The 22718-nt window shown below is 36.4% G+C and overlaps 2 protein-coding genes across 2 annotated transcripts; both read left to right on the top strand.

Moving 5' to 3' along the window:
* The first annotated feature begins 33 nt into the window (after positions 1-33).
* Positions 34-6352, top strand: LOC137718146 (tRNA modification GTPase). Its single transcript, XM_068457648.2, has 9 exons — positions 34-681; positions 786-924; positions 1083-1204; positions 1323-1526; positions 3744-3803; positions 4789-4927; positions 5199-5317; positions 5421-5645; positions 5817-6352. The coding sequence occupies exons 1-9, from the start codon at positions 229-231 to the stop codon at positions 6009-6011; spliced, it is 1656 nt and encodes a 551-aa protein (XP_068313749.2). The 5' UTR covers positions 34-228; the 3' UTR covers positions 6012-6352.
* Positions 6353-11371: 5019 nt separating this feature from the next.
* Positions 11372-16235, top strand: AST56 (STAS domain / Sulfate transporter family). The gene is made up of 12 exons (XM_068457215.2): positions 11372-12124; positions 12221-12269; positions 12365-12572; positions 12666-12843; positions 13023-13088; positions 13178-13408; positions 13614-13740; positions 13877-14163; positions 15033-15226; positions 15326-15414; positions 15724-15800; positions 15876-16235. Exons 1-12 carry the CDS (start codon positions 11660-11662, stop codon positions 16026-16028), a joined length of 2124 nt encoding a protein of 707 aa, XP_068313316.2. The 5' UTR covers positions 11372-11659; the 3' UTR covers positions 16029-16235.
* Positions 16236-22718: the final 6483 nt, after the last annotated feature.

The following is a 22718-nucleotide window of genomic DNA, read 5'->3' on the forward strand; positions in this document are numbered from 1 at the left end:
CGGGTTTAAAAACGAGTAAACAGATAAACGGTTACAAATAAATAAGTTTATAAACGATTATAAATATAGATATAATGGTTTAGACAATTACTGAAGAGCAAACAATTACGCAGAGAATGATCATGACCGTCCGCCTTAACCGTTGTCATCCCTACCCTCCATAGAAAGATCAGATTGATAAGACAAAGACCCACCGTCAGCGCCGGGTGACCCAAAACAAACACATCAATGGCTCTGCTCTCAGCTTTCCGCTTCCGCTACTTACCGCCACTGTTCGCCGTAGCTTCCACTTCACTTCCCCTTCTCTCCCACCTCACTTCCAATAGTCTCAAACTCCACCCTCGCTCCCCGCTCTATTTACCCCCTTGCCACTCCTCCACTTTCACCCACTCCTCCCCGGACAAGACCCAGACGCTGCTTCTCAGCCGAGACGAGCGAGCACTGAGTGGGTCCCAGCATCAGGAGAGCACGAGCACAATTGCGGCAATCGTGACGTCACTTGGAGGTCCACCCGCTGCGGTTGGGATCATACGGTTGTCGGGGCCGTCCGCCGTGGCCATTGTCGGCCGCGTCTTCCGTCCGAGCAAGAAGAAGACGAAGAGGAAGAGCACGTGGCGACCCACCAGCCATGTGGTGGAGTACGGCGTCGTTTGGGACCCCAACGGCAATGTCGTCGACGAGGTACTCTACTAATTTGAAGTTTCCGCATTCAGTGAAATGCAATAGAAATTTGAAGTATGTGAATGATGATAACACGAGTACGGCGTCGTTTTGCTTGGGCTTAGGTTTTGGTTGTACCCATGTTGGCGCCAAGGTCTTACACGCGGGAAGATGTGGTGGAGCTCCAATGCCATGGAACCCAAGTGTGCCTCAATCGTGTTCTCAGAGCTTGTGTTGAAGCTGGAGCAAGGCTCGCCGAACCAGGTCCACATTCTTAGCTCAAAACTGTTCCAACCTTTTGAATTTTCGGTTTCAAATGTTTGAGCTTTTCGAATTGAACTTATGCAAGGACTAAAGGGTAGGCACCACATTTTCCTAACACTAAATGTGTCTCTGTGTGTGTGTTTGTTTTCTCAATTCAGGCGAGTTTACTCTTCGCGCCTTTCTCAATGGCCGGTTGGACCTTACGCAAGCTGAAAATGTTGACAAACTCATTTCAGCCAAGTCTGTGGCTGCAGCGGATGCGGCACTGGCTGCTATTCAGGCATGTGTCTTTGTATGCCTGTGTAATATATGTGCTTCATAAACTAGTTCCGTAATTATGTAAGCCCTAGTTGGGGGAAATGATAATCAACCTGGAAAAAACAATTTAACATTGGCAGGGGGGCTTTGCTTCCATGGTTAAATCTATAAGAGCTCAGTGCATTGAGCTGCTTACGGAAATTGAAGCCCGTTTGGATTTCGATGATGAGATGCCACCGCTTGATACAAATGAAATTGTGAATAGAATAAATTCCATGTCGCAAGATGTTGAGAGTGCTCTGGAGACAGCCAATTATGACCAACTTCTGCAATCTGGACTACAGGTACAAATGAAAATTGGATTTCTTACATTTCTTCCTTGTTGATGGATATTTTATGGTAATCTAGTGTATAGCTTAAGATAACTCAGGTCGTGCTACTTTATGTATATCTTATGCTAATCTAACTGAACCCTGATGTTGATGTTTTCTCTTCAATTTACACAGACTGTATACTGAGTTTTTATTGTTAATAGCCAAAATTTAACCCCAGATTTCATAAATGTCACATTTTATAGAACTTTCAAATATGGCCAAAAACTTAGGTGACTACTCTCAAATGCCATAACCCAATTACTCAGAAAAGCCAAAGCACTTGAATGGTTCTTCTCTGCATCCTTGTTCCACAAAGGGAGTGGTGAACATTGTGGAGCAGTGCAGGTGTTGTTGAAGTTGCAGTTAACTAGCCGAGTACAGACTTGCAAATTTGCCACCCATGTCTGAAATTCAATCACTATCGTTGATACATGTCCGTCGCGGCAGAATATTCTTTGTACAATCGTCTGTTCAGACATAATATTGGTTGAGGTTTCTAACTCATTGGAATCAAAATTCTAATCTGATTGTTGTAGACCAAAGGACAGATATCTAGAACAAAAACAGTTTTCTCAAGAGGATCATTCATATTTTTTATGGAACAAAATTTGGAATGCTTTTGTCCCCCGAAAACTTAAGGTGTCTGCTTGGAGGATATGTCTTGATATAATTCCTATAATGGTCTCTAGCAAAGAAGCGTATCCCTTTGACAACAGGTGTGTGCTGTGTGGAGCTAATGGTGAATGCAGTTGGCTTCTCATTATGGAGTGCCCTTTTTCCAAGTGCATCTAGTTATCTCCCAATCTGGGAATTCCTCCTATCAGGGATTTTGCTTTCTGAATACAAAACCGGGCTCTTGAAGTTAGCCGTGTCCTAAAGAAGTATGACTTTGATTGTTTTATGAGAATACTCTGAGCAATATGGAATGCAAGAAACACGAAATTGTGGGAGGGCAAGTGTGTAGCCCTGAATGTGGTCGCTTCTAAGGCAATTGTCTGGTGCCAAGAGTTCTTGAAGGTGCCTTTTCCTCACAGCAAGTCCTCACCCCATGCTCCTCTCCCAAATTGGTCCTCCCCCCCCCCCCCCCCCCCCCCCCCCCCAACAAAGTTGTTGTCTAAACATCAATGTCAATGGAGCTTGAAATAAGTCTATCTATTAGGGTGGTGTTGGAGTTATAATCAGAAATTCTGAAGGTGCTTTCATTGGGGATCTTAGTAAATTGTTCAATTGTGTTTTCTCCCTGTGCATGCGGAAGCTTTGGCTGTCAGGCAAGTTTTGATTTTGGCAGTTGAGAGGGGCAATCAAAATATCATTATTGATAGAGATTCTCTCTAGATCACCGTGGCGGTTCAAGACTCCTCCTAACCTCTCTCCAATGGACCAATAGTGGAAGATGCGAAGGCCCTCATGCATTCGATCATTGGAGCTTCTTCTTCCCATGTTTGCCGCCAAGCAAACAAAGTTGCTCATTGCCTGGCAAGAGTAGCTGTCCTCAACAATGGCGTCTGTCTCCTGATGTCATTTGTGATGTGGTTTTTTAGGAGAGTCTCCTCTCTAATTTACTGAATTAGCCTTTGGCTTTCGAATGAAATTCTGCCACTTTTGATAAAAGAACAATGAAAAAAGAGATCCACAGACCCTTTCTAATTAATCTAATTTATCTATAACACCTCTTAGCAAGTTCTGAATTGTACCAGAATAACCTCACAAACAAATCATAACGAAACAACAGGGTGTGCAAAAATGCTGCACAAGAATCTTCCCAGTTCCTATACCTAAGGAGAAGAATGGATACAATGAACCGATCACATTCTTCATTGTACAATCTAGTTGGGTTTTACCCCTGAGGTTTATTTGGTTTTAATTTTGAGGGTATTTAGGTCTATTTAAGTTGGTTTCTGCTATACCTGAAAGTTTTTATAAAAAGTGACATTTATGAAATTTGGGGCTATATTTTGGCTAGTAATGATCAAAACTTGGGGGTGGTTACACTGTTAGATATAGGTTTATTTTCCTCGTTTAAACTTGAAATCAACTGCACTAAATGGGACTGCTTTTTCTGTTTATTATTGTGATATGGGTTTGCTTCCGTGATATCCTTTGTATCTTCAAAAGATTATATACATTTGTCTTTTGTGTTCTCATTCCCTGCAGTCTGATTTTTCGAGCTCATATTAAATCTTGCAGATAGCAATTCTGGGCCGTCCAAATGTTGGGAAGTCAAGTCTCCTCAATGCTTGGAGCAAAGTATGTGGTGACTATTTTAGTTTTTTCGGGCATGATTGCTTGTTTTCTTAATGAATTGCTGGCGTGGCCTACACTAAAATAGTAATGATCGCTTCATAACATTTTTTCCCCTTTTGCTTGTCAACGGTTGTTTTTTGCAAAACCACTGTGCTTAAGTGATTTTGGAGTGAATTTTCCCTCTGTCTTGATTGAGATGGCCTTTGACATACCAACTAGTATAATATTACATATGAAGCTCTTTGTAGAACTGTATCTTCTGTAATAATCCCCAGAAAAATTGCATTTACTTATAAAGGAAGGTATTTTAAATAAGTTGTATAGGCATATGCCTATATGAAAATGAATCTCATAACCATGAAAACCTTTTGTTTCTATAAGCAAAGTTGGAGGTTATATGAAAATAGCTTTCATAACCATGAAATTGTCTCTTATTGAATAAATCTGACTGGAAGCTAATTACTATTACGTTCTTTTTGTACTTCTTTCAGTGAGTTTTGAGATGAGTACTACATTTAAGGGCTCATTTGGTACACATGATTGGATTGGAATGGATAACCTACTAAATTAAAGGTAGGTTGAAGGGAGAAATTATAAAATTATGACCACCTAGAGGATAGAAGATGAATTGCTCATGAAGAAAATTTATTCACTCAATCCTCCGTAAAATGGTAGGAATTCCTTCATAGTTAATCCTCTTCTAATACCTCCAAATGAGAAACCATTCATTTCCACCTTGAATATACCTTTAAAATAAGGAGTTATCCATTCCAATCTAATCATGTGTACTTATAAAGTGGGCTTCATACGTAGTAGTTTAGTAGAAACAATTGTATTTGCAAGAGGAACAATAGACATTTGAAAAAAAAAAACCATTGTTTTCATAAATGTGGTCCTTCCACTTTTGGTGTCGTTCCTTCTGTTCTGTTTAGCCATTAATGGAAGTATGAGATGTTATTGAGCAGCACATTTTAATTTTAGCGTGCAGTCTGAGAGAGCAATAGTTACAGAAATTGCTGGGACCACTCGAGATGTGGTTGAAGCCAATATCACAGTTCATGGCATTCCTGTAACCCTTCTTGATACAGCGGGCATTAGGGAAACCAATGACATTGTGGAGAAAATTGGTAAGGCTATCCGTCTTTGCACTCTTGATGTTTAAAGATCCGCTGATTTCAAACCAGAATTACAAGCCAACCTCACCAAGTGCCTAAGTTTCCTTTTCAATAGCATAAGATTTCGTTTAGTTTCAATGGTCCATTGAGCATTAGTTAAATAATTCTCTCCTATGTTTAGTTTATTGGCGAGGAACGTTGTGCATATTGCGTGATGTATGGTGGCCGTATCATGGCACTCCTGCTGGAAATGCTTATCCATTTCTCGACTATCTTATCACAGGTGTGGAGAGGTCTGAAGCAGTTGCTATGGGTGCTGATGTTATTATAATGGCAGTAAGTGCTGTTGATGGCTGGACTATAGAAGACACTGAACTTCTAAATAGAATACAATCTAATAAGGTTTTCTCTCATGCGCTGAATCATATAAAACGTACATTTCTCTGTTTATCAATCAATCTGTTTTTTTACTCAAAAGTATATAAGAAATCGTTGTCTCCTACAGAAATCTACTGGATCCTCTACCCCCATGATCCTTGTAATTAACAAAATCGACCGTGTTCCATCTGATTGCATGGAGGGGATTGGAAAGGATATCTCTTCGTTCAGTAAGCATGTTTTGACATCTGCTGTCACTGGTCAAGGAATCCAGGGTTTAGAGACGGCAATATTAGAGATTGTTGGTCTTGACAAAATTTCTGTGGGGAACCGCAGATGGACTGTAAACCAGGTCAGCTACGTGTATATCTGCGCGTCTGTTCTGTTTTTAATTACCATAATTGCAACGTTCTATCTTTCCATTTACTCAGATTTGAAGGAAAAAATGCAGTGACTAATTTAGATTGATCTTATGATTCAAGGTTGATTCTCATTGTTGTATTAAATTTTGACGACTTGTCAGAGACAATGTGAGCAGCTAGTTCGGACCAAGGAGGCGTTTGTGAGGTTGAAATCTTCAATAGAAGAGGAAATGCCTTTCGACTTCTGGACAATTGATTTGAGGGACGCGGCAATGGCCCTAGGGCAAATAAGCGGCGAAGACATTTCCGAGGAGGTTCTGTCCAACATTTTTGGCAAGTTCTGTATTGGTAAATAGAAGATGCCTAGAGCTATTATTTGATCCATACAAACTTCTGTAGCATGTTGGATTACACAAGATGAGAAAGACAACTTATTATCGAGGTCCTTACGACGCAGCAGTCTACACGCCTAGTCCTTACGACCCATCTGGCCCGTGCAGATTGCCAGTTTATTCGCCATCCACGTCCCATGTCGTGCACGCATAGAGCCAATACCGCCTACTCGGATGGTCAGTTCATTTCCCCTTTCGAGCCATTTTCCGGTCAATTCCGGTCACAGCAGGACCTCATGTAGATATATTTTTTTCCCTGGTACTTCCAGCTTTAAAACCATATATTATACGTTGATTTTGGTTGAGTTTTGAAGCTAATCGGAGCCATGGAAGTTTCCTGGCCAAATCCTTAGTTTCTAGCCGGCGATTGTTTCGGCAATTGAGAAAAAAGGAAAAGAAAAAAAAAAAAAAAAAAGAAGCCCGAACTGGATCGAGAACTGGTCCAAACCCATGACCCGTAAACCTTACCTGGATCCATTTAAGAATGGGAGGGAATATTCCAAGGGAATATTCCGTGAGCCTTCCAGTTAACTTTAACAGAATATTCAATCTGAGAAGATCTAGCCAAGTTCTACAATACAATGTCGTAACAAAAAAAAAAAAAAAAAAAAGAATCCTAACTTGGAGACTAAGCTATATTAAAATCCTACCTAAACTAGGTTCTCCAACAAATCTCAAAAAAAAAAAAAAAAAATTAAAAAATTAAATCAAAGTTTCAAGTTTTGCAAAGTAAAACACTTTTTTGACCGACCAAATCAGTAGGAATTCAGTTCCAAAATGGCTCTTTTTAAAGCTTGACACGCCCCCTTTAATTTTCTAGAAGAAACTTGTCACGCCTCGATCTTGACATACATCTAGGATCAACTCGCGACAATCGACTACAGGGGAATGCCAGGAAATACAAACTAAAATTAAAAATATTAATAACATATGTACAAGGAAATAACTAAATCTTCACTAGGGCCAAGACCTGCTAGTAGACTCCTAAAAGAAAGTTGAAAAAATTACAATGAAAGATATAGGGGTAACCTAACACTCCAAGCTCTCTGACCTCTATCTATTACCTTAAGGGCTCCACATGTCAACTAAGCCCTATAACCTGCACAATTGCCCGTACATTGTGAGAATGGTGCACCAGGCAAATAAACAACCCAAATAAACTGCAAAGCTCGTGTGAGTGACAATAGTCCAATGTGATAATCATAAAAACATATCCATTGATCACAATTTATAACATCGAACATAAAATCATACTTTATGAAATCATAAACAAACCACTAAGAATCCCAAAGGAATCACATAGACATCCATCGGCCTATCTAATTAAACAATAGAGGTCACAATCTATAATTCATAAAATACACTAAAAAGTAGGGCTAGAGCGACCTAGGTTGGCCGAAGCCATCATCTCCAAAGCTTTCTAAATTTAAATTGAATCCAAGGAACCAAAGAATCAATGAAGATGGGATGCAGTTTTAGACGACCCAACAAATCCAACAAAGATTGGGTTTCAGATCACTCAACATAATCCAAATAGAATACGGTTCCAGACCATTCAACGGAATCGCGGAGTACAAGATATTTTGGATCACTCATTGAAATCTGAAACAGCATACGATTCGGGATTACTATTTGTGATATAAATGTTTACTACATCAGCCCTTTTAATAAAGAAAAACTAATGAAAATGATTTGAAAACTTTGAGTTTTAATGATAAAAACAAAATAAAGGGTAAAGTGAATAGTACCAGGATTGACTTTTTAGTGTAAAAATGTGGTTTTTCATTAAAGTGAATAGTACTGTGGTCTTTTCGTTAAAACTCCCTTTTAACAAAGTGTGGCGCAAGTATTAGGCCTTGCTCGCATTGGACTTGGGCTGGCCTTACTGCTCAAAATACAATCTCCTATTTGAACTTTAAAAAGAAAATGGAGCTAATAGTGGTTTTCTTTTTCATGTAAGGCACCCGAAAATGGGGAAAATTTTTAGGTGTGACGGGAACACCATGACACGTGGTGTTCCCTCACACATTAGGATTTGACATCTTGAATATTTTTCAACTTTATATTTCAATAAATATAAAAAACTAAATCCTAATGTGTGAGGGAACACCACGTGTCATGGTGTTCCCGTCACACCTAAAAATCTCTCCGAAAATGGGACCAACATCACTTTTGTGAATCTTCCCTCAATGGTGTCCAAGATCATGAGCTTAAAGTTATCAGAACTAATCAAGCGAAACACTGCTTCAGAAAATTGACTCCCACTAGTTACCAACAATCAATTGCAACACAAGGCATCCTTGAAAACTTTGGACTTCATAGACTCCCACTTTCAAAAATGGCATAAGCAAAATTATGCAATCATTGCATAACTCTTAAGAAAATTTTCATGCATGGATGATAACATGATATGTTAAGTTGTAAAACTATGAGTTAAATAAAGTTATGTTTTATATGTATGATTCACATTCATTGTCTAACAACATACGTAGGGGAGTGATAGTAAGAGATCGTTAATCTTGAAGGAAGACGGAAGTGGGTTTCATAGGGCCAGTGGATTCTAGCACATTCTGCATAAAGCTTATATACATAACCCTTTAGTTGATTGCAAGATAAAAAGATGCTTGCAGCTTTCAAATGACAAGGAGAAGGGCTTCAAAGGAATGTGGGCAGGAGGGGTCAAAAAAGCTGCACAATAACAAGAATCAAAGGTGGAAAGTCGGTAGTGCGTCGCCACAATTTTATCTTCGGGGGACTCTATTGACCTATGATTGACACAAAAGGGGACCATAGCACAAAGTCAGGCCAATCTCCTCCATACATCTCCCTATTCTTCTCACAAAAGTGGGCAGAAGCTAAGTTCATATATATATCCCAATTCCATGATGGTGCTCTTGCTTTATTCACATGACAATTCCCAATTTCATCGGTTATCATCTTTCATTCATTCTTGTTAAAGTCCAAACAAGTCCCTGTCCAAGCAGGCAAGTCTTACTAGGTGCTCCACAGACCATATTATCGATGGCACGTCTTATGGAGAAAAGCTTGTTTGTGAATTTTTTTAATATTAGTAAAACGAGAAACTATTTTGGTTTCATGTTGTATTTATCGACATAAAAAATTGATGTTCATTATAAAATTAATTGACAATATGAAGAGTAACCTCATCCCTTGTAAGCACACGTAATGTGGAATTCGCCCTCGCAACATATCATATATGTCACAAAGGTGAAATCTAACTTGCGTGGCAAATCTCTCACACAAAAGATGTGTGATCAATAAATGTGATTTCTTGAGTAAATCAATGTCATACATATGATGAAAATTGTACTTGCATTATTGTAATTAATTAGTCAACAACACCAAAAGATAGTGAATATTTCGGGTAGACAAATAGTGCATGTTTTTAAGCTTGCTGCTAGCTTTTTGTAGACAAAACCTGTAGTAATTGCCCTGCTATGTGAACATAAACAGACAAAGTCTTGTTTGGCTTGGTTGAGGAAAACATAAGTTCACGGGCTACATCATTTTGGTCTTAATTTTTAAATCCACCCAGCTTTTGTTATATGTATCAATTGAATTTGTTAAATTGCTTAAATTAAAAGCCACACTGGTTGTTCTCATCTAAGAAATTAGCAGTTTATATATATTATTAGTGTAGCTAAACTAGATCAATCAAGCCACATCAATGGTTCACTTTTTTGTGCCATGAACAAATACATTATCTGATGCTTAAGTCAGTGATCTTGATGGAGTTTCGACAAGATAAACCACATTAAATTCATTTAAGGTACCGAAAGAGAGATTAAAACTTAAGTATTAAGTGTGACGTGAGTGAAACATTTAACCAGTTCCAGATCTGTATTACTTTTCCCTCTAGTTAACTTTCCATATGCAGTTGCTAAAGCGTTTACTCTAGTCATCCTAACCACCCTTATCACAACCAATATGAATGCAAGTACAATGATTTTAATGGAAAATTTAGTCGATTTTACTGAGATATGAGGTGAACCGTTGCATGAGGAACACTAGATACCTTCTCTATTTGTCTTTCTCTACTTGCCCTTCCACTCAATTCATGCCATGTGGTATCAAATTACTACTTACATCTATTTATTTAATGTTTAAGGAATTTTATTCTTCTCTAACATTGCTTTTTAAGCCTTTCTAATTTGTTATGGATTTTGTTTTTATAAATAAATTACGTGTTGAAGCTTTTGATGGAGTTGTCTTCCAATTTTATTTTTTTAAAATCGTCTTTGCCGTTATTTTTTCAAATGATAATGTCTGTTCCTAGAATTTTTTTTCTCAATAAAAACATATAGGAGGCCAAAGTTAACCGACAATTGGTATAAGAATAGAAAAAGACAAATGAGAATTCAAAGTGGAAAATGTAAGCGTAAGTTGATTCCACAGCATGAAATGAGTGGGGAAGGCAAGTGAGGAAAAACAAATGAGGAAGGTAACTATTTCTCTCGTTGCCTTATCTACCCTACCAGGTGACATACTTTACCATGATTCCATCATCACCCAAGAAACTAAGATGGTAGAAATAATAGTTTCCAACTGAAAAGCTAAATCTGATGTAGCATGATATGAATTGGCAGCTGTCATTCTTGCTGTCAAAATTGACAACAACTTCAAATCTTTATTTAATTGATTATTAAATGGATTTTATTAATTTTATTGTTGTTTTTTGTTTCAAAACATTTATTATAATAATTTAATATAATAAAATAATAGTTTAATTTGACATATCAAATGGAAAGAAAAACTTTATAAGATGTTAAATGCCACATAAGTTGTCAAAAAGTAAATTTTATATTTAAAATTTGATATCTCCTTTAGAGATGTTATGAAAGGTTTTTAGTATCAAATCCAAAAAAAATAAAAAATTATGTGTTGGGAAAGTGGTCCCTTCGGGGCATCTATTGTTTTATATTTTTATTATAAGCAATTTTACAACTTTGAATGAGATTAAAAGGAGGGAATTAGTATGAATTCAAGACACAGTTAGTTGAACATGAACCTATCAACCAACGCAATTGACATCTATTAAAAATTAGGGTAATATGAAATTTACATCTTGCAACCCTTAGTTTTTTTCGTTTCAGTTTCATACCTAAATTTTGACTTTTCTAGCACTTCAATACTTTCTTAGGCTTTCCGTCAAGTTCTCCGTTTAATGATGACATTGCATAACTTTGACCCACCCTATTTGCCACCATATTTGCTAAGAATTTGCACTAGACATGGTGGCTTGGATTTAGAAGAGAATCTCTTGTCCATGTGGCAAATATGGTGTGCCAAATTTATGCCATATCATCACTTAACGAAGAACTTGACGGAAAGCCTAACGGAAGTATTAAAGTGTTAGAAAAATCAAAATTTAGGCAAACTACGACGAAAAAATTAAGGATAACAAAATGCGAATTTTACGATACTTTAGGATAGTAAAGTGAGAATTCCTGTAAAACTTAAAACGTTACATGGAAATTAAATTAATGTGCCGTGCTTATAACACTCATTATTCATTATGAATGAGCTCATCAATTGCGATGAGTTAATGTTTCAACATGCAATAAGCAGCTGCAGTTATTTTGACATCATCAATGTATTTAATGACTGCATTCATTCAAATATCTCTGTCATGGTTTGGTACAAAAACTAGAACACCATTGCAGGTACCTAAAATATATGCGACTCAAGAGAGTTCACCCAAACACTTCAAATTTTTAACCACCATGGCTTCACTGCCAACTGAGATCTTCAGTACCGTGGAGCTTCAGCAGCAGCACCGCCAAGCCGAGGACACTTCCGGTCGGGCCGAGAGAGCTCAGTGGCTTCTCTCTTCTCCTGATCCACCAGGCTTATTGCAGCAGCTCATTCATGGCATAAAATCCAATCTTCTTCCTCAAGGAAACAGTTACTCCAAGCAGAAAACACCAGCAAACCGAGCCTTTTCGTTATTTCGGGGTCTGTTTCCAATCCTTAGCTGGGGGAGGAATTACAAGGCATCAAAGTTTAAAAATGATGTGATGGCAGGTTTGACACTGGCCAGCCTTAGTGTTCCTCAGGTAAGTTTTTCGGTTTAATTTACTTAGAAAATCCCATTAAAATGTCCTTCTAATTTTTTTTGTTATACATTTTTGTACTTTTTATGAACTTGGCAGAGTATTGGATATGCTAATCTTGCAAAACTTGATCCGCAATATGGCCTGTGTAAGTTGTTCATTTTGTTTTATTTGTCAGCAAATTTTTGTTCATTCTTTTGGTTTTATCTTATCGGTTTTTTTCATTTGGGTTATTGCATTTAGATACAAGCATTGTTCCACCTCTGATTTATTCTCTAATGGGGAGCTCAAGAGAGCTAGCAATTGGGCCAGTGGCTGTCGTTTCCATGCTCCTACCCTCCTTGATTCAGAAGATAGAAGATCCTGTGGCCAATCCTATTGCTTACCGAAATCTTGTGTTCACCGTGACATTTTTTGCCGGAATCTTCCAAGCTGCATTTGGAATTTTCAGGCAAGCTGATCAGCAAACTTGTTTTTACTGCAACCTTCCGAAACGTAATTTCGATTTTCATCCTAACACAGTCCATTCTTGTACTACTTGTAGGTTGGGATTTCTTGTGGACTTTCTTTCGCATGCTGCAATTGTAGGGTTTATGGCTGGTGCAGCCATCATCATTGGCCTCCAACAACTCAAGGGCCTTCTTGGGATCAGCCACTTCACCACCAACACCGATATAATCTCCGTCTTGGAGTCTGTTTTCGATTCAATTGTTCATGAACCAGTAAGTTAATTAGACACTTACAGCAATGATAAATACTAATTAAGTGTATATAATTCAGTATATTTTGTTTCTTAAAAAAAATTATGTAAATTTTGTGTTTTCTTAAAAAAATTATGGTACTTTTTTTTTATGTTCATTTTTCGATTCACGAAAGTTAACAGATAGTGTTTCAATGGCAGTGGCACCCTCTGAACATCGTCCTTGGTTGTGCATTCTTGATATTCCTCCTAATTGCTAGGTTTATTGTAAGTACTTATTAAATTCTAGCAGTCTCACATTTTATTTGGCAATTTTAGATTTAGCCTTCATAGACATTAATTTTTTTTATTTGCAGGGAAAAAGAAACAAAAAGCTCTTTTGGCTACCAGCAATTGCCCCACTTATATCAGTTATATTATCTACTTTGATAGTGTATTTAACAAAAGCTGACAAGCATGGAGTAAATGTTGTAAAACATATCAAAGGGGGACTAAATCCAAGCTCAGCTCATCAGCTACAACTCAGAGGCCCACATGTTGGACAAGCCGCCAAAGCGGGACTCATTTCTGCTATCATTGCTCTTGCTGTGAGTTCTCTGCATTGCTTTCTCTACATATTTAATCTTGATCAAGTTGTAGACCCCATCAAAATTCCGAAATTGAGCGAGTTTGGCTGAAAGTAGTACTAGGATGATCGAGCTCCTCATGTTGCATCCCGCTCTTTTTTATTTTGTGTCCGATAAAAAGGTTGTAGATTTTTCATGATAACTAAATGTTTTATTGACTTACCAGGAGGCCATTGCCGTTGGTCGATCTTTTGCTGCCATCAAAGGGTACCATCTTGATGGTAACAAGGAAATGCTAGCCATGGGATGCATGAACATTGCTGGATCATTAACTTCATGCTATGTTGCAACTGGTGAGTTATGTTTATAACTAGCACAGTGTACTTTCCCCTCTGAAAGCAAGTTTGCATCCCTCTTTCCGAAGTTTAGATTAAATTAATTATAATATCACTCGAATAATAAGTAATTGATGGATTTTGGCCTCTGCAGGTTCATTTTCAAGAACTGCAGTAAATTTTAGTGCAGGGTGTCAAACTGTGGTATCAAATATAGTGATGGCTCTAACTGTAATTTTGTCACTGGAATTACTTACTAGGCTATTGTATTTCACTCCCATGGCAATCCTTGCTTCAATCATCCTATCAGCTCTTCCTGGGCTCATTGATATCAATGGAGCTTACCACATTTGGAAGGTTGACAAATTGGACTTCCTTGCTTGCGTTGGTGCATTCTTGGGGGTCTTGTTTGAATCGGTAGAAATTGGTCTTCTTGCTGCGGTAACTAATTTTCACTCTTTTCACTTTTAATCCTTCAAATATGCATTTTACCCGTTGTGCGTACATGGCACTAATTTCCATACCTAAGTTTTAAATTAGAGCGAAGATCTCCTATGCTAAAGGATAGAATGTACAACAAACATGAACGTAGTCAAGTTAATTAAAGCAATATGTTTTGTCTTCTGCACTCTGATTAAAACTCTTTTTTCCGTATAATTAGATTAGATTACTTAGAATATTGCTCGATGAAACAAAAGAATAGAATGTACTAAATTTTACATATGGAGAGTCAAATTTGATCAAGGGGTAGGCTCCGTCTCGTGATAGAGATTGGATATTTTAGTGGTGAGATACGACCAGCCTAGTGGGACTGGATGCTTATCTTTAGTGTGATTTGGTCCTACAAGCAGGCCACAAAGTCAAAGAATCAGGTCAATCCTTTTGGATTGTCCACTTTTTGTTATACCGAACATTTTGTTATATCAAATAGCACAATGGAGCTTACTGTTGATGGCTAGGTACGTAGGTTCCTATGCTTAATGTAATATGATATCTCACGAGCATCTTGCAAATGCCCATACATAAACCCACTGAGATTTGAATGATTGTAAGCCAATAACAAAAACAAGTATGTTTCTACATGGATTAACAATAATGCATGAAAGCGTTACACACACACACACACACACACACACTGAAGCCACTATACAATGGAGTTTTACTTTCATGGATTGATTCTGCTAGAATCTATCAAAGTTAATGTCAAATTTTGAATATATTGCAAGTATCAAGCTAAAACTAAGCACTAAGAGTATATGGTCAGAAATCATGTGTTTGATTCTGATGAGTTTTGGAGTGCATTTATGCAGGTAAGCATCTCTTTTGCAAAGATATTGATAAATTCACTTCGACCTGGAATAGATGTTCTGGGGAGACTTCCAACAACAGACATCTTTTGTAACATCAATCAGTATCCCATGGCCATTGAAACTCCAAGCATCTTGATAATTGGCATCAACTCCTCTTTGCTTTGCTTTGCCAATGCTAATTCTGTGAAAGAAAGGTATACGAGTATTATTTAAGTTTATGTCCTTCTCCTTCAGTTGACATAATTAATTTGGACATAGAAATAACTAATGCATGAAGGCTATATTTATTCTAGGGTATTGAAGTTGGTGACAAAAGAAGAGGATGAGACTGGAGATCCGAAAGAAAAAAGAAGAATTCAACATGTAATCCTTGATATGTCCAGTAAGTACTGTCAGTTTGAAGTTATCTGAAACATTAAGGCCAGTTTGATGTATCACTTGCTAGAACTAATCATACAAATGAATTTTACTATTTGTAGAGCTGACACATAATAATAATAATATTGTTTTTGAAAACGGCACAAAATTAAATCTAAGCAATACTTGATTAAAAATGTAAAATAAGTTAGCCCGGTTTGACTCGACCCATTTAAGATTGACTTCTTTTTTTTTTTTTTTTTTTTTACGAAGAATTATGTATATGTCTTGATATATTCACTTACTAATTAATGTAAATTTCCTCTTATGCTAGATGTGATGAATGTGGACACTTCCGGAATTCTTGCCCTAGAAGAAATACACAAGAAGTTGTGTTCATATGGCATACAAGTGTGTGTTTCATCTGCATGTCAAAACTACTTGTCTAATTTAAAAGATAATTAATTCTATTTGTTTGGATTGCAGTTAGCCATGGCCAACCCAAGGTGGCAAGTGATTCACAGGCTAAAGGTGTCCAAATTGGTAGACAAGATTGGAGGAGAGAGTGTTTTCCTCACTGTTGGTGAAGCAGTAGAGGCCTGCCTTACTTGCAAGGTGACTGGTGGGAGCAGCTGTTGATGGTTCGAGTGCGTCTCATAACTTCTCGAGGAATCGTTCTTTAGTTGTTGTGAACGACTGATTTTTCTCAATCTTTTCTACATTGGCCCATAGGAGCAAGTAAAAAAAACTGAGAAAAAGAATCATTTGATTTGATTCGTTCTCGAGATCTATGATATTAAGTTATTAAGCTATGTCACCCTAATAAAGTGCAGATGCTTTGAGAAATATGTACAGAGATGTTTGAGATTTTTCTTTGTTGGCCATACACATAGAGGTGGCTTTAGTCATATGTCAATGTTCACTTTTACAATCTTCTACTGAAACAAAGGTGGGAATCAATGCACGTTGCTGACTTTCAGCCCTGTTACCGGAGATATTCTTTTATACAATCGGTTGTATGTGTTAATATTTAAATGAATAATGACATAAAACGTGCTGAGCGAAGCAAAAATAAAAGAGGGTCCTAATTTTGTGTGTTGTCACACGTGGTCCGTTTTGTAAACCATGTTGGCCGGTATAAGACGTTCAGTATTCTCAAAGTTAACCGACTATTGTAGCATCGACTTATGAAATCTTTGGATGATCTATACTTCTGGATCAATTGATTTTTGAGACCTTGTGTTAGAGATGAACTTATAAATCTAGCTAGCTTAACATAATTTGAGAGTGCTTTTAAAATAATTAAAAGAGCATTTAATAACTAAAACGTTTTATAGAACATTTAAAAAAAATAAAAGTATTTATATATTTCAAAAATATCTTTTAAGCTTTATGAAGAAGCATGTGCAAAACGCTTCTTCAAGAAGCCCTTCCCAGAAAAAAAAAAAAAAAAAAAAAAAAAAAAAAAAACACTTAGACCTACTTTAATCTTTGAAGTAAAACTCAAATTTTAGGTTATAAACTTATTTCAACTTGTTCCAACCCTTAGCGGAAATATATTTTTTAACCCAAAACTCATTTCTATAGCAAATTTAGGTCATGATTCACTCCTAGGTTAGTAGGTTAGCTCATCATATATGCGTATTTTTTTTTTTTTTTTATGTTTATAAATTCATTGAATCCAACGGCTAAGATCTAATATGATATAATCCAACGGTAAAAAAAAAAAAAAAAAAAAATCTAATGGTCCAAATTTAAATCTAATGGCTAAAGTAATTAAAAAACTTTCTTTTATCATATTCTTTCATGGTGTTCCACGAGTTTCATGGTGTCAGTTTAGTGATTTTTCAATATATATCAGAATCTAAATATTTTTATGTTAAAATCTTCATAGAATTAAATTAGGATAGTCTACATAATTTATTTATTTTTAAATCATTTTAAGGAAAAAAAAATTATCCTAAATTCATTGTTTAATAATATTGGGCTAAAAGTTTAACCCAGAAAGGTTGAAGGAGAAAAACTATTTTTGGATTAAAACTTAAATTTTCTGGGTTAAAAATTTTAGGTTTTAACCAAAGGGTTGGAGATGATCTTTGAGCGTTTTTATTAAATTTGTTTATCCACAACAACACTTCTACTTGAGCACAAGTGCTTCAAGCATGCGAACGAAAGACATCTAGCCTTGCATCCTCGAATTGAACCTAGGGCCCCGTGCCTTTTCCCTCTTTTTCAAAAACTCTATATCTAAGGTCATCTCCAACCGATCTGGCCAAAAGGCTATAGGGCTAAAAATAGCTCTAAATGACACGAAAATCGACTCCAACCGAGGGCTAAGCCAAAGGGCTTGTGGGCCCTACCGGGCCAAAACCACCAAATTAAGCCAACTGGCTGGCCCAAAGAAGCCAGTTAGCCAGCCTTAAGCTGGCCCAAATTTTGAACTCTAACGATTACTTGGCATCAACATGATGCCAGCTAGCAAGAGCTAACTGACACCAGGTTATCGTTGGATTTGAATTTTTTTTTTTTTTTGGTACAAAATAAAAAATAATAATAATAAAAAATTCTAATTTTTTTTCCTATAAATGCCTAAGCCATTCCTACATCATTTCTCACATAATTTTCACCATTTCATACTATCTTATTTCATTTTATTTCAATTCTTCACATTCTATTCTCTTACCTCTTCCAATAATCTTTCCTTCAAAATTTTCAATAATTTTCAAGTGGCCACATCTACAATGAAAGGTAGGGCTTCGACCCAAAAAGAAGAAGCTCTTTGCAAGGCTTATAGATGGGTCTCAGAAGATAGTGTGAGGGCGAGTTCTCAAACAAGTGAAGGTGTTTGGACTCGTACGTCCAAAAAGTACTATGAGTTCTTCGAATGCACCATTTCACCAAATTCCCAAAACCACGAGAGTTGTTCTTCAAGATGGAAAAAAAAAATCCTCATCCAAGTTTGAATAAAGAGCATCAAGCAGTGTTAAAGGTCAGAAGCTGACATGAAAGCAGAGCCAATTTCTATGACGAAGTAAATGTTTTCACAAGTTATTTTAAATATTTAATTATATTACATTTAATTTCATAAATTAATTTCCTTTAATTTTTGTAATTATATTTTCTAGGTACGCCAAGCGGAAGCAAGGGCTAAAGAGAGATGGCCTAATTACATTCCTGAACAATATAAGAGTATTGTTAGGGCACTTCAGTACCTCACTTTTACAAGACCTGATATAGCTTTTTCTATAAATCAAGCTTTTCAATTCATGCATAATCCTATGGTTTATCATGTGATTGCAGTTAAAAGAATCATTCGATATCTCAAAGGTACATCTACCGATGGTATTCATTTCAAACCAAGACAATCTTATAGTGATGCAGATTGTGCAGGTGATCCAAATGATAAGAGATCAACTTTAGGCTTTGTAGTGTTTCTTGGTTCAAATCCTATTTCTTGGGCATCTAAGAAACAACACACATTTTCTCGATCTTTCACAGAAGCTGATATATTGTGATAATATTTTGACAACTTTTCTATGATGTTCATATTCCTTTATATTCATCACCAATGATATATTGTGATAATGTTTCAGCCATTGCACTCTCCACAAACCAATCAGTGAACATTCTTACAAAGTGCTTATCTCCACCATTGTTCCAACAGCATTGTAGCAATCTCATGCTCAGTTCCCTCGAGCATTAGATTGAGGGGGGATGTAAAAATGATGAAATACAAAACTGTGATCCAAGTGAGAAGGTAATAAATGGTCAAATCAATGCCACTTGTCAAGAAATTAAATAAGTTGTTATATGTAGTTAGTTAGAATCTATTTTTTATTTATTTTATAAGATTTGTTAGAGATATAATTAGTTGGTATAAGGAGGAGGTTAGAGTAACTTGCTCTGCAGGTCTTGTAACAGCAACATCTATATAGGTGATCATTGTAATCCATTGAGTAATCAATCAAGAAAACATTTCAGCTACAAATCTCTCTCTCTCTCTCTCTCTCTCTCTCTCTCTCTCTCTCTTCCTCTTTCTATCTATTTTTCTGCATTTTACAACAATCTTCATAAATCATTCATGCATGTTTATGTTACACCTTTTGGCAAGAAACATGTTTAGCCATCATTTGAAAATAGATTATCTAGCCTTCTTGTATAATAGTAATGTAAAAGATTAAGAAAACAACCAAGATTTCAAGCCTTTGGGCAAGAAAACAGTCAACTTAATTGTCGTTAAAATGTTATATCTTAAAAATCTCAAACCATTCATACATTCATCTCTTTGGAAAAGAATATTGACATGTTATGTGTTTTAAAATCATAATTTATATAATTCAGTTCTTGAAGTCTTTTCACTTTACTGAAAAACATATGTACAAAAGAATGAACTACAAAATCTCGCTTAGAAGTTTTTCCTGAAGAAGTAAAGGTTAGTGTAGAAAATACTATCGTAAAAGACTTTATTGTTATGATTGCAACCATCTGAAAAAGGCAAGAAACATTAGGCAAAGAAGTTAGAAACATCAGTAAAGTAAATCCCAAAAACCTATCAATCATAAAATATTTTTGGGTCAAAACTAATTAAGCAATTTTTAGCTCAAAATTCAAGCGGCTATGAAAACAAGTTCATTTAATTATGCATGTTTATATGGATGTGGAAAGTGACAATCCATCCTATGGCCAATGGCCAAACTTAAGAAAATTCCCATCCGTTCAAGGTAGATAAGGAGGAGCAAGGAACGCCAGATAAACATTCCCTTGAAAAACAAATGAGGAAATACAAGTGTTAAATCACAGTCCTAGTGAACGCCAACTTTTGTGTTTATCCTTCTTTATAAATTTGAATATAAACTGTTAGTTAGTATCCGTGAAGAGAGAACAATATAATCTATATATTATTTAGACTAGAACTTTTTGTACTCATGTATATTTACACGGCAAGATTAATCACAATACTCACAACTTCGGCAAATACTACTTCTACCTTCTTGTTCTTCACTTTCACATGGTATCAGACTTTCATAACATGTTGCGCTATAATCAACACCATCTAAACGCTTTCCAAAACATGTAGGTCCAGATGCAATGAACAATCCAAACAAGCACACATGCTCAACCAAATAAAGTATACAGAACATCCAATATAGAAAATAACACATAGGCACAACAAAAAAAAAAATGAGGGGAAAAATAGTTGTAAGTACCTGAACATGCTCTTTTGTCAATGGAGGAATAATTGCAATCAGTCGGTCCCCATCCACTTTAGGATTTAACCCCAATGGAGATTCAACAATGACAATCTCTAAGTTTGATAAGGCTTCATGAGCCTGAGCTTGAAGATGCAAGTTTTCCAATTCCAATGGCCTATACGAGCTCATTGGCCAAACGACACCGACTTGCCGTGTCTTCGTCACGTATAATTGAAAACATCGTCACCTCTGCCACCATGGTCGAGACCAACTGCAATAAGATATTCTTGTAGGCACCGCTATTTTAGCTTCATTTCATCGTCGATAGGAGCAAAAGGCTTAGAAATTGAATCACAATTCCATGTATCCTTTCTCAGACCAAAATTTCCATAAAATCCCACTTTGGTGAAGATTTAATAAACATTTGTCCAATTATTAAAATTACGTGATGGTTTGTTCCTTCAGCCAAGCTCCAACAAAACCAAGACACCATTGAGAAAGACTTTTGGAATGAGAATTTCAAATTGGGCAACATGCTTGAACCGCATGCACGATGGAATTTGAAACTCGAATTCAAAAGATCCAAAACCCAACTCCATCAACCACACGAACACAACAATCCATCCCAGAAAAACAAAAGAGAAAACCTCAAACATCAGTTGAAGAATTCTAGTGCCCAGGATCAAAATATGATCAAGGACAATAACAATTAAAATAATCGAATTTATCAAACATTCCACCAAAAACTATGTTCTAATTCACAAAACAAACAACTTAAAATATTCCCTTCTTTGAAAGGAAATATATGAATGTTATGGCCAATGAGTTACAATTTCATGCAACCTAATTCATGAAACAATGTTTATCAGAAACCTATTTTGATGTGGTTTTGACAAGCAATTGCCCATCGGTGCAATTCCAATGCTTCCTTAAATCTCTTCAAGATATTTTGCAAACACTAAGGATAGAGTGATATAGGTATAAATGTTAAGATGACCAAGTTTGAATCCAAGTAGACTAACCTTGCTCTGATACCAAATGTTAGACCTATAAATGGTTAGTCTTCAACAAGGATCACAAACCACAGATATTAAATATAACATTTAAAGAGTGGGATGAAGAAGGAGATCGATCATACGTGAGGATGTCATCAATCAAGCAGCAAAGATAGCAACACCAAGAGAGTCTTCTACTGACTGAGGAACCTATATCAAAACCTTAACGATAGTTCTAGATCTTCTTTGGACGTAGTCTTCCTGTGAGCTGGGACACCTCTTAAATAGGCATATTACCCAACTGCATCCCAACTATCATGGGATGGTTGAAGCCTAAAAACCCTCCACGTTTTTTTAGTTGTAAAACCATAACTAATGCATGTATACTTAGTGTCCTACAAACAAGAAGATTAGCATCCTTAGTGGTTTTGACTTTAACTAATTAATTCCACGTCAATTATTCTTATCATGATAGAGTCCTTACAGTTCCTGATTTGCTTCATTGTGGTGGTGGCGTTTGGTCCTGGAGTAGCTAATGGTGGTGTTATGTGATGTTGTTGGTCATTGTCTGCTTGGCCATATTTTATTTATAATTAGGCTTTTGTCCTCTTTAGGCATGTTGTAATTTTTTTTTTTAGTATCTTTATATTGCCTCTTTAATTGGATATGTAGAAACTGTATTGTATACATTCTTTTGCTGAAAAATTATACATCAATTTCTTATGATGCCAATTTGTTGGGCTTTTCGGCCATTTCCAACCAAAGGGGCCAAACACAACTCTTTCCATAATTATATCTTTGCAGGAAATTAATTTTTAATTAAAAGTATCAGACCATATTCATATAACATCTCGAACCAAAATGGCTAAACATAGCTCTCTCAATAATTTATTATTTTTCTAATGAGCAGCCTCCTAAATCTTCATTAAGGTGGTGGCAAATTGGCAAAAGTGTGTTAATGACTTACCATCCATGGGACTGCCAAAAGGGCAACTTTATTTCCTGCCATAAGATTTTGGGCATTGAGGTAGATTTGAGGTAGTGCAGTAACATAATTAGGATATTTGATGCGTTAGAGAAATTTGCTGTCCGCGAATTCCATTGCTCGAAACTAGTTTTGCTACTCGTGGATTTCACTGATC

Source organism: Pyrus communis, chromosome 8, assembly GCF_041283825.1.
Source record: "Pyrus communis isolate YQ-2024b chromosome 8, ASM4128382v1, whole genome shotgun sequence".
Classification (NCBI taxonomy): Eukaryota; Viridiplantae; Streptophyta; class Magnoliopsida; order Rosales; family Rosaceae; genus Pyrus; species Pyrus communis.

Excerpts from the sequence above, each read along its gene's own strand:
- LOC137718146 (XM_068457648.2), top strand. The coding sequence starts at position 229 with ATGGCTCTGCTCTCAGCTTTCCGCTTCCGCTACTTACCGCCACTGTTC. Across the intron at positions 925-1,082 it reads AGCAAGGCTCGCCGAACCAG|GCGAGTTTACTCTTCGCGCC; the intron begins GTCCACATTCTT and ends TTCTCAATTCAG. Across the intron at positions 5,318-5,420 it reads ATAGAATACAATCTAATAAG|AAATCTACTGGATCCTCTAC; the intron begins GTTTTCTCTCAT and ends TGTCTCCTACAG.
- AST56 (XM_068457215.2), top strand. The coding sequence starts at position 11,660 with ATGTATTTAATGACTGCATTCATTCAAATATCTCTGTCATGGTTTGGT. Across the intron at positions 12,573-12,665 it reads GCTGCATTTGGAATTTTCAG|GTTGGGATTTCTTGTGGACT; the intron begins GCAAGCTGATCA and ends TACTACTTGTAG. Across the intron at positions 15,227-15,325 it reads GCTAATTCTGTGAAAGAAAG|GGTATTGAAGTTGGTGACAA; the intron begins GTATACGAGTAT and ends TATTTATTCTAG.